General features: G+C 54.3%; 1 protein-coding gene and 1 non-coding gene across 2 annotated transcripts in view; both read right to left on the bottom strand.

The window, feature by feature from the left end:
* SARM1 (sterile alpha and TIR motif containing 1) overlaps positions 1 to 14,122 on the bottom strand; it is a 24,289-nt gene extending 10,167 nt beyond the window's left edge. The window contains exons 1-7 of the mRNA XM_051824610.2: positions 13,261 to 14,122; positions 7,184 to 7,802; positions 5,362 to 5,574; positions 5,007 to 5,098; positions 4,677 to 4,912; positions 1,131 to 1,233; positions 868 to 1,057 (exon numbers count right to left, since the gene is read on the bottom strand). Coding sequence (XP_051680570.1) covers positions 868 to 1,057; positions 1,131 to 1,233; positions 4,677 to 4,912; positions 5,007 to 5,098; positions 5,362 to 5,574; positions 7,184 to 7,802; positions 13,261 to 13,730 — 1,923 coding nt within the window. The 5' untranslated portion in view covers positions 13,731 to 14,122. The remainder of the gene's footprint in view (positions 1 to 867; positions 1,058 to 1,130; positions 1,234 to 4,676; positions 4,913 to 5,006; positions 5,099 to 5,361; positions 5,575 to 7,183; positions 7,803 to 13,260) is intronic.
* LOC127484549 (small Cajal body-specific RNA 2) lies at positions 91 to 516 on the bottom strand. Its single transcript, XR_007911611.1, has one exon. It is a non-coding gene; the product is annotated as a small Cajal body-specific RNA 2 (non-coding RNA).

Raw genomic sequence — 14,122 nt, 5'->3', positions numbered from 1 at the left:
GAGGGTACCATTAACATAAGCCCTGCTTTCTGGGAATTAAGCAAGTTACCCAAGGCCAGAGCCAGGATTCAAACTCACAGTTCTGTGTTTTCAGATCAGAATCGCCTCAGTAATCAACGGCCCGGGACAAGTGCAGCCCCGTCTACCTGATCAGTTTATCACTTCTGAGGGCGAGGCCCTGTTGGTCTAGCTCTGGGACTCTGGGACCCCGGCGTTGCTGCTGCCCAAGGGCCTTGCTGCACAGCCCCCAAAGACAGGGCTTAACAGAAGGGACCTGGTGAGGTGGGGTCACGACCCCATCAAATAAGATCAAGGTGTGTGGAGGGGCGGGGGTGTGGGCATGGTGGGGTAGGGGTGGGCGTACTCACTCCTCTTGTATGTAAGATGCATGTGCGTGAACATACACTCACACACATTCGGGCATCCACTCACGCCTCGGCCCACCCACGCCTCCCATGCGACACCTATGCACAGCACACACAACTCTCCCCCAAGGCCACTCTCCCTCCCGTGCCTAGTTCTGTGCTCTTAACAGTGGCTCCATTCTGCCCTTCACAGAGCTCTCCTGTACCTCACAGGGGTTATTTTTCATCCCTCTCTGGCCCTAGCAACAATCTTACCAGGTGAACAGGGCAGGTGAGTTATCTCCATTTTATAGACACAGGAGCTGAGACTCAAATGAGAGCCCAGGTTGCTGGCTAAAATCATATTAAAGTCAGAGCTATGGCACCTGAGTTTCAGGGGGCCAGAGAGGTACTCTGGGGGCTGAGTGTGCTGGGGTACGCAGACAGGAAGGAACCGGAGGAGGACCCCATCCTTGGGCCACGGGCCAGTGCTGGGGCTGCAGAGGCCCAGGCTGGTACCCACCTTGTGCACCCAGTCCTTGCAGTCATGGTCCTGCATGCACTTGTCCAGGGCCCCGGCCGACAGCACCAGCACGAAGTTGCGGGCTCCCATGACGCTCTGGATGAGTTTGTCCTCAAACTTGCCTGCTTCCAGCTTCTCCACGTCGATGAACACGCTGAAGCCGTGCAACTGCAGGTGCACCTTCAGGAGGCTGTCGAGAGGTCCTGCATCACTGCCGCGGCCTCGCCCACACAGCCCCGGGCCGCCTGCCCACCCCTCTTTACCTGGCCAGCTGGGAACCTGAGCTCCTGCGGTAGCTGATGAAGACATCGGGTGTGTCCCCGCTGGGCTTGCAGCCGGTACAGGGCAGCGGGGAGTGCAGCATTTCTAAGGCAGGTGAGAGGCAGCATGGTGAGGGGAGCCCCTTCCCATCACCCACCACGAGGTCCATGAGCCCCTGGGGTCTTAGTCCCCTGTCTCCTGTCCATCCAGCCCTCCTGCTCCATAAAGGGTCACCGAGGCAGAGGGATGGGGCCCACAGCAAGCGAGGCCATCCCAGAGGCAGGCACTGTGTTTCATGGGCACTGGTGGGCAGCCTCCTGCACCTCGGGAACTCCAGTTGGCACTGCCAGCCACCCAGAGGCGTGCCAGACTCATCAGCTCCCCAGTGCTCCCCTGACCCCTTCCTCCCAGCTTCCACCAGAAACCTAGTGTCAGCTGCAACCCCTGCCTCTCATTTATTTATTTATTTATTTATTTTGACAGGCAGAGTTAGACAGTGAGACAGAGAGACAGAGAGAAAGGTCTTCCTTCCATTGGTTCACCCCCCCAAAATGGCCGATCCGAAGCCAGGAGCCAGGTGCTTCTCCTGGTCTCCCATGGGGTGCAGGGCCCAAGCACTTGGGCCATCCTCCACTGCACTCCCTGGCCACAGCAGAGAGCTGGCCTGGAAGAGGGGCAACCGGGACAGAATCCGGTGCCCCGACCAGGACTAGAACCCGGGGTACCGGTGCCGCAGGCAGAGGATTAGCCTAGTGAGCCGTGGTGCTAGCCTCTCTCATTCATTTATTCAGAAAAAAAGATGCTCCTTGACTTGGGCTGGGGTCGCGTCCTGGGGGACCCATTGTCGCTGGGAAGCATCGTAAGCTGAAAGTGTGCGTTACACACCTCAGCTACTCAACAGTGTAGCTTAGTCTTACCTATCTTAACCATGCTCGGACGCTTACGTCAGCCTACAGTTGTGCAAAGCCTATTTTATAGAAGTGTTGAGTAAATGTCTCATGTAACTTACTGAAAACAGCACCAAAAGTGAAGAAGAAAATGGTTAACACGGGTGTGTTTCCACACCATTGTGAAGTCAAAAAACTGACAGTCAAACCGTTAGAAGTCGGGGACTGTCTGCATGTAGTAAGCACTAACTGTGTGCCGGGCACTGCCCTTGTGGAGCTGGCTCTGAGCCACACAGCACCCTCTGTGGGCTCCCCCTTCTCAGCTCTCCAGCCCTGGGGGTCCTCCCCATGTCCCAGCCCCCGGCAAGCCTTCTCCCCACATCCGGGTGCCACTGCCCAATCTAATCCACATGCTGCAGCTGCCCGGGCATCTTTCTGAAATCCAAGTCCAATGATGGCACTGCCCGCCTTGTGGCTTACTGCTCCCTACAGGAGCTGTTTTGTATGTGTTATTTCTGTCCTATGACCCTCCTGTTTTATGAAAATGAGTGTTTTCAGGAGCTGCAACGGAAAAGTGGTAAAAACTGACTTGTTGTGGTTGAAACAAAGGAACAGGACCACAGCCCAGTCCCTGTGCTGTGGGAGTGCTTAGCATGTGTTTGCTGAGTGAATGGATAAAATGAAAAGAATGATTTCCTTATAACATTCACACTTAACACCCATAGACAATATTTGTCTGTTTATGAAGCAGAAAGGCTGGGGCTCAAATCCCAGTTCTGTCGTCTAATGGCTTTTAAAACCTTGGGAAATGTATTTAAATTCTTTAAACCTTAGTTTCACTATCTTTAAAATTAACACCCAAGGGACCAGGGTTCTGGCGCAGTGGGTTAAGCTGGTGCCTGCGATGCCAGCATCCCATATCGGAGTACTGGTTGGAGTCCTGGCTGCTCTGCTTCTGATCCAGCTCCCTGCTAATGTGCCTAGGAAAGCAGCACTTGGACCCCTGCCAGCCATGTGGGAGACCCAGATGGAGTCCCAAACTCCCGGCTTCGGCCTGCCCAGCAGTGGCTAGTGAGGCTGTTTGGGGAGCGAGCCAGTGGATGAAAGATATCGTGTGTGTGTGTGTGTGTGTGTGTGTATGTGTGTCTGTAACTCTGCCTTTCAAATAAATAAGTCTTAAAAAGATTAACACCCAATTCGGACATGTTTTAAGCTTTGATCATAATGGAGTTTATACAGGGTATCCATTTCCCAAATCTCCTCAAACTGGACATTTTTAAGTGCTTGTTTTTTATCTTTAAAATGTTTCTAAAGTGTGTGTGTGTTTTTTTTAAAGAGTATTTATTTGAAAGGCAAAGTTAGAGAGAGAGAGAAAGAGAGGGAAAGAGAGAGGAGATACAGAGAGAAAGTTTACATCTGCTGGTTCACTCCCCAGATGGCTGCAATGACCAGGGCTGGGTCAGGCCAAAGCCAGGAGCCAGGAGCTTCCTCTGGGTCTCCCGTGTGGGGGCAGAGGCCCAAGCACTTGGGCCATCTTCTACTGCTTTCCCAGGCCATTAGCAGGGAGCTGGATTGGAAGAGGAGCAGCCAGAACTCGAACTGGCACCCACGTGGAATGCTGGCACTGTAGGCTGTGGTTTAATCCACTGTACCACAGCCCTGGCCCTTCTAAAGTTAACTTTTCAAAAATTAAGGGACAGCTATTTTGCAAAGCAGTTAAGATTTTGCTTGAGATAGCCAATCCCATATCAGAGTTCCTGGATTCAAGTCTCAGTTTCACTCCCGATTACAGCTTCCTGCTAATGCACACCCTGGCAGCAGGGGTTGGCTCAAGTAGTTAGGCCCCTGCTACTCACGTGGGAGACCTGGATTGAGTTTCTGGCTCCTGCTTTCAGCCTGGTCCAGCCCCAGCTGTTGGGGGCATGTGGGGATGGAACCAGTGGATGGGAGGTCTCTTTCTGTCTGTCTGTGTCTGTTACTGTCTCTCTGCCTTTCAAAATAAATCAATAAATACAAATATAAAGAAAATTAACACTGCATAGGATGGATGTAAGATTAATAAGATGCTGTCTTAAACAATACAATACCTGGTATATGTTGACAACAATAAATATCAGCTAAATTCTAAACTAGGAAAGGATACCACGTCAGTAAAGTTGGAGGCTGCTGCAGCCCTTCCAGACTCACTCTGGATAGGCCCCTGGGTTCCCACCCACACTCCAGGTGTGCACCCCTGCTACCTCCACAGTTGCATGTGCTACCTCCTGCCACTCTCCCACATCTTCAAGGCCTGGGCAGGCAGTCTAGACCTGGGTGCACAGGGTAGGCAGTGCTCCTACTGGGCCCCCTGGAGTCCTGGGCGAGCTTCCTGCTAGGGCCACCTCCCGCCTCCCCCCTCCACCAGACTGGGAGCTTCCTGAGGGCAGAGCTCAACATACTCATCTTCACAAGGTCAGAATCCAGTCTTCCAAATGTTAGTGGAAAATAAGTGGTATGAAAAACCGATGCATGGATTTGAAAGTGATTTTTCATCAAAGTAAACTAACTCCATTTTTTCCATGAACCTCTGGAAGTACCCTGGAATGTGCTCCATCCATCTCCACCCCTCTGGGGCTGGGGCTTTAGAGAGGTCCCGGGGAGCCCCGGGGCGCGCAGCCTGACCTCTGGCGGCGGTGAGAATGCGCGTGCGGTGCACTCCCAGGCGGATGCCACAGTCGTCCAGCAGCTGCTGCTCGGACACGCGGTGCAGCAGCGAGCGGTCCAGGCCGCAGCTGACCAGGCCGTAGGTGTACTGGCGGAAGCGCGGGTCCAGGCTGCCCAGCCAGTCGGCCAGGTTGCTGCGGTCACATGTGGCGTAGTTGGCGAAGGTCTTGAGCTCCGTGAGCTCCCGGAAGAACCTGCACCCCAGGGAGGAGAAGACACGTAGGTCCTAACGCGCGACTGTCTAGGGGTGGAGGGGCAGTTGGCCCTGGCTGGCACGAGGCAGCGTACCTCTTGCGAGTGATGCCCGATTTCATTCCCAGGTCGTTCTGGAGTTCCTCCTCGGTGAGCCGCAGCAGCAGATCACCGTCTACCTGCTGTTCCTGGGGGTGGAAGGGTCACGTGTAAGAAAGGGCCCCCTCCTCAGCCTCAGCCATGGGATCACGAGCTCAAGATGCAAGGTGAGGGGCCTGTCGGCGGCGGTGGAGGAGGCAGAAGGGACCCAGATGGGTGCCAAGGGGCCCAAGAGGGGCTGAGTACTCGCTCCCCAGCCCCAGGAACCCGCCCTGGCGCCATGCGCTTTTGGATTGGGAGGGGACACCGTGGTCTGCGCCCCAGGGGACGCCCACAGCGGCCATGGCCCTACCCGGAAGCTCTGGCAGTACTGGGAGAAGCCGATCTGCTGCAGCCACGTCTGGACCTCGGCCTCCTTCCAGCTGGCCACGCAGGGCAGGATGGGCCGTGGCACCTCCTCACCCAGCAGGCGTAGCGCACGCTTGGCCAGGGCCGATGTGGTGCCGTTGGTGGAGTAGGAAACGAGGCGCTTCAGGCTCTGGATGGCGCCGATGTCGCTGAACACCTAGGGAGGGGATGGGGAGAAGGTGGCTTAGGTCCACCTGCTCCCCCCACCGCTGACAGTCTCACCAGCTGCCCCAGTCCTGCCTTCATCCGCTAAGTCACCCAGTGCTGGGGATTCCTCTTTAGACTTCTTTAGACAGAAATTCTTTAGACTTCTAACCAGGTTCCCCTCACGTGTCCCTTCCATAGCTCCAATCGCCCTGGGATAGTCCGAGCTGTTAGTACGGACACCAGGCCCTGTGCAGTGCAGCCTCCACCCACTTCTGGCTCACCCTGTCTTCCACCAACCCACACTTGTCTAAAAACCACGCTGGGCACATACCTCCCAAGGCTCTCACACCTTTGGGTCTTCGCCAAGATGTTTCCAAACCCTTACTTTTTCCAGGCTGCTTGAAGGAACACTACTGGAGTCCTGTACCTGGCACGACGGGTGGGGGTGGGGCCTCAATGTGTCTGAGGGACTGCACTTACTTGGCCTTGATTGGGACGGGGAGACAGGCCTGGTGATCGTGGCTGCTGCCCAGGTTCAATCCTTGGGGTCCTCCCTCCCTATTTCCCTTCTCCCAAAGTGGACTGATGTGCTCCCACGCCAAACTCTGGGGTGCAGAGGACACTAGGCACTGGAGGAGGCCTCAGAGACCCCTCACATAGCAGTCTCTTCTTGACCTATGGGGACACACATGATGGCGACAGTCCTCTGTGAGACATACCCCATTGAGGACTCCCAGATGAGAGCCAGCTGCAGACAAGTTGGACCATGGGACCAAACAAAGAAATGCAAACATTATAGGGATAATGTTGAATCTGTAAGATTTTAAAAACAAACCCCACTAACTTCTAGTAATGAAACTGCAATTAATCCTACATCCAGGATAAGAACTGCTGCTGTGGTCCAACTCCTTCAGGTGTCAAAAGGATAAAAATAAGGCCCAGAGAGGGAATGCCAGGTGCCCAAGGCCATGCAGCAAGTTAAAGCAGCATGCAGAGGCTGCGGCTTAGGTGCTGGGGACTCAGGTGGGGGGTGTCTGGCTGCCAGTCTCCAGCCACCACCTTCCCCAACAGCTGAGGTCTCCACTTGCCGCTCCCTCGCCGGTCTGCCCCTGGGCACCGGAACTCAGTATGTCCCTCTGAACTCACTTTCTGGACCCACTCCAGCCTGTCTCACCCAGTCCTCCTTTTCCCCTGGGTTGCCCCTGCCCAGAGTCACCCTCAGCTCCTCTCTCTCCTTTCCCCTTGTTCCATCTCTTCAACACCTCTTGAATCTGTCTGCTCTCTCTGCCACTACTGCCTCCACCATCCCCTCTGCATCTCCCCCTAACCACAGCCTCCTACGGGGTCCCAGGTCTCCAGTCCCACCTTTGACCTCCCCCTTTCCACACAGTGGCCAGGGTGACCTGGGTAAAACACAAGTGTCCATTGCTTGAAAACCTCTGTGTCTTCCTCTTGCCCCCAAGGACCAAGTCCAGGCCTTGCATTCAAGGCTAAAGCAATTGGCCTCTCAGCCCTGGTCTTGCTTCACCTGATTCCAGTGTGTCCTTCGAGTCCCACTTCAACGTCCCTTCCTCTGGGAAGCCTTCCCAGATGCTCTCTATCGCCACACCTGCACCCACCTTGGTCTTGCCCTGCAGGCTCTTGATGGCAGCCTCTGCACAGAGGTAGAAAGCCCCGATGCACTGCGCCTCCAAGCGCGAGGAGTCGAGCAGAGGCACGAGGCGCTGCAAGTCGTCGGGCCCGCGGCCCTGACTTGTGTCGCTGGCGTCCACCAGGCAGCGGGCAAAGCGGCCGGGGTCCAGCGAGGCCACAAGCGGCTCCACGAGCGCCAGCGTGCCCGAGCGCTCCACCTCGCGCTCCACCTCCTTGTTGGTTGCCAGCACCGCCACGGCCAGGCAGGCGTGCAGCCGCAGTAGCTCATCCTCCTTGGAGAAGGCGAGCGGGAAGAGCCACTCGGCCGCGCGCTTCTCCACCATGCGCCGCTGCACCGCCTGGCCCCCGTGCAGCGCGCAGTTGGCCAGCGCCAGCGCGCAGTGGCGCAGCAGCGCCGCGTCGGTGCGGCGGCACCAGAACAGCACGGCGTCCAGGCCGCCAGCCGCCACCAGCCGCTGGCACGTCTCCTCCGAGTGCTTGAACATGTGCTCCAGGATGCCCGCCACACTCCTGGCCAGCTCCACGGGCTCGCGTTCCTTCGCCAGGTTCAGGATCACGCCCATCCCGATGCGAGCCACGCGATCCCTGCAGGAACCAAGTGGAAGAGAATGGGAGGCGTGGCTTGCCTGGGGTCGGGAGGCCTAGTCACTTAAAGCCTCATTAGGGTTGTATGAGACACGAGGGAGCACGATCCTTCCATCACCTCCTGCTCTGGGAGGACCACTCTGGCCACACCCATTTTCTTCCCTACTTCCCACCATTGACAAGCAGTATGTGTAGTGATTGACAGTCTCGGCTCTGGGCGCAGGCATCCGGCCTAGCGGTTAAAACACCCGCATCCCACATTCCAGTGCTGGGTTTGGTGCCCTGCTCTGGGCCCTGACTGCAGCTTCTTGCTAATGCAGACCCTGTGAGGCAGCAGTGATGTTCAACTAATTGGGTTCCTGCCATCTGCGTAGCAGACCTGGAGTTTTGGCTCCATTGTGGGCATTTAAAGAGTGGGCCAGCAGATGGGAGCTCTCTTTCTTATTGTTTGCCTCTGTGTCTCTCAAATTTTTAAAAGTTGAAAGAAAGAAGGATTGACAGAGGACCCCAGCTCTGGAGCAGACCTGGGTCCTGGTTTCTTCTTTGCCATTTTCTAACTGTGGCACCTTGGGCACCTTCTTTTATTTCTCTCCCTCAGTTTCCTCACCCCATAACTGGGAGATTAAGAATATTAAACTCATAAGATTATCATCAAGACTACTGAGATAATCCCTACAGAGAGTTTAGCACAGTGCATGGCACACAGCAAAAACTCCACAGATGTGAACTTGTCATTTCTGAGGTGTCACTTGAAGTACACCACTCTTAGCCTTGCCTTCAAATTTTCCCTCGCTCCTTACTCCACAACTGGGTCACATTTACTCATGCATTCAACAGTTGCATGTTGAGGGTTTACTCTGGGCCAGGCCCTGTGCTACGGGCTGAGACTAAACAATGACTAAGGTTGACTGGAGCTTATCTTTAGCTAATGCAAGAGCAGAAGCTATAGAAAGCAAGTAAACAGTGAATGAACAAGACAGGAGTCATATGGCCATGTTGCCAGCAAAATGGATGATGTAATGGAATATGCCTGGTGGAGGGAGTGTCTGAGGCACTGACGTCCCAGAGCTAAATGCTGAGAAATCCCAGCCTGCAGATGTCTGAGAGAACAGCATAATAGGGAGACAGAGGGCCCAGGACAAAAGCCCCAGGGCTGGTGAGCTGGTGTGTTTGAAGAAGAAAAGGTGGCCAGAGACATGGCAATGTCTAAAGCCAGTCAGGAAAAATAGAAGATCAGCAAGGGATTCACACAGGAAATGTGCAAGTAAATATTCAAATCAACAAGATATTCAATAGAAAATAGGCAAAGGATGCAAACAGGAAATTTACCAAAGAGGAAATTCAGTGTGTGAACAAGCAGAAAAAGAGGTGCTCTAGCTCATCAGTAACCAGAGAAATAAAAAATTAAAGCAAGCGTCATCATTCTACACCTATCAGACAAGCACAGTCAGAAGCTGGATTTAAACAGAGGGTTAGTGGGGTGTGGGGTGACAAGTACCCTGGAGTGGGTGGAGGCACAGGCTGGGGCGGTGAATCTGGAAAGCAGACAATCTCTGCTCAAAGAGACTGTCACACAGATCAACAAGGGCATGTGGACAAGGATGTTCACTCCAGTATTACTTGTGGTGAGAGGAAGTTGGGGGCGCGGGGTATGAAGCCTGGAATAACAGGTAGCTTGGGCACTGTCGAGGATTTGGGAGCAGTTGCAAATAACTGAGAAGAAGAAAAGAGCAACGGGAAGGATCTTCAAAATGGGACATTGAGTGGGAAAAAGTAAGAAACAGAATGTGCTATATGACACCATTTGCATCAACTAAAAATCCATGGACACAAAACAGTAAAGATGTTACCAGGTCACGGAAAATCCCCATGAAATATACTGAATTGGTGCTTATGGGGTTCAGACAGAAGAATGATGGTCGTATTAGTCAAGAGGAGACAGGGAGGCTACATTCCAGGCATTTCCTGCAAAGCCACGGAGATGTCAGAGAGCTGGTGCGCTCGGGGAGCTGTCCACACCTCCCTGCGGCTGAGGCAGAGAGAGAGTGGGGAGAGAGGTCAGTCCTGGGAGGCTCTTGAGCCATCTCAAGCCACTTTTATTTTATCTTGATGGTAAATGGGAAACCACTGAGAAGTTCCAGAATGGGGAGTGACCTGGTCATGTGTGGGTTTTAAGAAACTCACTGTGGTTGCTAAAGAGGGGACAGGTCAAGGGATGAGCCCTAGGCCCAGCAGAGCAGGCCAAAGAGTAGCCACCCTCCTGGCAGAGGTGACGGCTTCCTGTCTTACAGACCTCCACAAATGATGTGCTCTCCATGTGATGTCACCTGCAAAGACTTGGCGGCCCAGGCATCCATGGGACCCTGGCCTAGTGGCCACCAGAATGACCACAGCACCTGTGACTGTGTGCCCACTACAGTGCCCAGAGGAGTCCAGACATGCCATAAAGCCAATGCAGCTTTGCTGAGCCAGCCTCTCTGCTTGTCTGCAGACCATCCCCAGAGGAACATCCCTGGGCAGCCAGAACTGCAGCTGTTCCTTCTACTAGTGTGAAAACCAAAGCTCAGAGAGGTCACAAGACATGCACAAAGTCTCACAGCTTCTAAGAGGCACAGCTGGGATCTGTACCCAGATCTGTCTATCTCCAGAATTCAAGATCTATCATCCTCACTTTGTACTTCAAGGCAGAGTTCTAGAATGTCAGAGATGGGATGTGTGTAAGGAATCATCTAACTCAACACCCTCCTTCTTGGGGACTTGCCTAAGGTCCAGTGAAGGGAAGTGCTTGTTCAGGACATTAATTTGGAGCTGGGAGTTTACTCTTGACCCCAAGCCCTCACCTGTCCCTAATGCACTTGGCACCTTTAGGGAGTTGGACAGTACATTGGGTATGAGAACTTTTCACTCAGCCCTCAATTCTTCTGTGGGCTGATAGAGTGTGGGCCTGATGAAATGGGCATAGACTTTGGAGCCATACAGGTCTGGGATCAAATCCCAGCTCTAAAGGTGGGAGTATTATAAGCATATATATGAAAGTACTTTAAAAATTTGTAGATGAGTGGAATTAAAAAGTGAAGTTATTTTGGTGCAAAACCTTTTTAAATATATGCATGATTTTTCATAATACACATGTGAAATTTTTGAAGACCCTTCATATCTAACAAACATAAATGCAGAGCTTCTATATGGATACTCTAGAAGGAGATTCAAGAAACTTGTGCTAGTGGTTTGCCTTCAGAGGGGGAAGAACTTTTAGTTGCACACCTTTGGTGTACCTTTGCACGTTTGAATTTATATGCAATTATTTTCTGGTTTTTAAAATCTTTTTCCCTCTATTCATTGAATATTCTTGGGAAAACCATTTAACATCTCAGGCCACATTCCTTGTTGTCCTCTGATGGGTTTGGGATGTGAGCTTAGAGGGCTACTGGTCAGATGGGGGTTCCCTGGGTGTTGTGGATTCATATCCAGAGAGCCCTACCCTGTTGGCTTATCCTGGTAGTTGAACTACCAGGAGAGAGAACTGTGAACTGGGCTCCTGGGCAGTGGCTGTAGCAGCCTCTTGGGGGAGAAGGGAGCTGCAAGAAGGGAAATGGCAAAAAGGGGGTGGGTGCACTGAAAGACCTATAAGAGGAGGCAGTGGTGGGCGGCTGATGGAGGAGGAGACAGTTTCATAAATTTAAATCTTCCATATATTGGCCCTTCTCTGTCTTCCAGCTCTGACACCTGATAGTCCAGAGGGGTACAGAGACTGCCTTTCTTGGAAAAGGTTTTCACAGCAAACAGGTGTGCTGAGCTCTGTCCTTGGTCCTGAAGTGAAATGCCATCACTCTGTACATTTCTTGGAGCTGTGGATACTGGTTAGTGGCTCTCAGGAACTCTGAGCCACGTGAAGATTGATGTTTCCAACCTTGAAAAATATCAACACCATCTGCATCTTGCAGTCGTCTTCTTCTAGGATGCTGACTATACCTCCTCTCCAAGGGTTCAAGTTAAAGCTGCCCATCCCAGCCAAATATGAAGCCAACAGGGCACACTCACTATCTGAGCCTCACCACACCCAGTGAACACCCTCCCAAATTCAGGGCTCATCCTCATCAGGGCACATGATGTTAGACACGAGATTAGTGACCTGCTGAATAAACAGAACTCTATCTCAGTCTCCCCATCTGAACTACTTCATCCATGCACTTTTGTCAGTATATAATTTCCATCAATCACAGTAATTCTTCCTTTTTTGAAAATGGTAAGGGAAATGCCCCAACTCATCCCCTTACACCTATGAGAGCCGCATGAGCTGAACATCCTTGCAAACTTTTCCAAGCCTGAAGAGCCTAAGAAATCAGCCTGCTACAGGGATGTGCAGCCTGGTCTGCTCTGTTATCAGAGGGGATGGAAAGTGAGACTTTGACGGTCTTTATACTCCAGGGGAGACCCCAAAAGCAGGGGAAAAGGGGGGCAACCCAGCTCATTTTGGTACCACTGACTTTGGCTCAGGGCTATGTAAGGAAGGGGGAGAGAACACAGGCTGTATCTGGCCCCTGCCTGCCTCTAAGTTTCCTTATTCATCCCAGCAGAAAAATGTTCTGCTCCTGGGGCCAGTGCTGTGGCGTAGCAGGGAAAGCCACCGCCTGCAGTGCTGGCATCCCATATGGACTCTGGTTCGAGTCCTGGCAGCTCCACTTCCAATCCAGCTCTCTGCTATGGCCTGGGAAAGCAGTACAAGATGGCCCAAGTCCTTGGGCCCCCACACCCACATGGGAGACCTGGAATAAGCTCCTGGCTCCTGGCTTCTGGTCGGCCCAGCTCTGTCCATTGCAGCCATCTGGTGAGTGAACCAGTGGATGGAAGACCTCTCTCTCTCTCTCTCTCTCTCTCTCTCTCTTTCTGCCTCTGTCTCTCTGTAATTCTGCCTTTCAAATAAATCAATCTTATAAAGCAAGCAAACAAACAAACAAACAGAATGTTCTGTTCTCCAGCAGCAATGGCAGAAGGAGCTCCTGTCTGAACAAGAAAGGAGGATGGAGCAGGGGGTGCCTTGGAGCAGCAGGAAGGGTTAGTAACCCTAAGCCAGCACTCATTTCAGCCAGGGCACAGGGGAACGGAAGGGGTCTCTCTTGCCTTTTTCTGAGCATTGTGTCCTTTCCTGCACAGGCGGATGGAATGCAGGGGAGGGAAGGTCGCATAGGAGGGCACCCAGACCCAGGGGCAGAGAGCTATGGGCACAGATTTCTGCCCTACTACTCCATTCCTCACCCCTTGGCCCTGGGAGCGAGTGCTGGCTGCACCATTAGTTCACTGGGTGGAAAGTCACTAAACTTTCCTCGTTTGTAAAACAGACGCACCGGTCTCTGTTAGAGGCACGGTGCTGGTATGGTGTAGTGAGGCAAAGGCACAGCCCCAGGCACTCGGGACGCCCACACCACGCGGCGCTCTCCCCCCAGCCCCGTGCCCTCACCGGTTCTCAGCCACCAGGATCTGCTCCAGCAGGCGCGCGGCCTGAACGCGCGTCTCCAGCTCCGGCACTTGCAGCAGCCGCAGCAGCAGGTCGAGGCCACCGTCCAGGCGGATAGCATCGCACAGACCCTGGGCCACCTCGCGGCCCACGGCCGGCAGCAGCCAGGCCTCCTCCACTAGCTGGAAGACTTCGGCCAGGCCGGCGCCCACAGCCCGCGCGCCACCCGCCTGCTTCAGCGCAGACAGCGCCTGCTGCAGCTCCGGCAGCGCGCGCTCCAGGGCGCCCTGTACTTCGGTGCCCACTCCGGGCGACACCTCGCGGGGCCCGCGGCCTCCCGCCGCCCACCACAGGCCCGCGCCGCCGCCCCCCTCCGGCCCTGGCACCGCCAGCCGCTCGGCTCCCGGCCGCGGGCCTGACATGGCGAAGAAACGGCACAGCTTGTAGGCGGAGAGGAGCAGCGTCAGGACCATGGGCGCGGGGCCGCGGGGGACATCCCCGGCCTTGGGAAGGAGGGGACCCGAGAGAGGAAGGGGGAAGAGGATGCAAGAGGGAGGAATGGAGAGAAGGGTACCAGGCAAGGGCGCCTGCGGGAAGTTTGGGGGAGGGGGAGGTTAGGATCCAGGATCCGGGGCACAGCGGTTGGGGAAGAGGATCTGAGTCCAGATGCGGGGAGTGGGCGGAAGGAGTGAGCGGGAAGCCAAGGGCTGGATCGGGTCGGGGGTTGGGGATCTCAGAGTCAGAACAAAGCGCGGTCCAGCGGGCTTTGAGATGCTCTGCAACAGCCACGCCCCTGAGCACCCGCGACCCGGGGCGGGGCTCCGCCGCCGCCGCCTGCGCAGCCCCACCCTCAAGCCTTCTCCAG

Source organism: Oryctolagus cuniculus, chromosome 17 (assembly GCF_964237555.1).
Source record: "Oryctolagus cuniculus chromosome 17, mOryCun1.1, whole genome shotgun sequence".
In the NCBI taxonomy this organism is placed as follows: Eukaryota; Metazoa; Chordata; class Mammalia; order Lagomorpha; family Leporidae; genus Oryctolagus; species Oryctolagus cuniculus.
The sequence above is the reverse complement of the archived record's forward strand: the minus strand, read 5'-3'. Positions and strand labels throughout refer to the sequence as shown.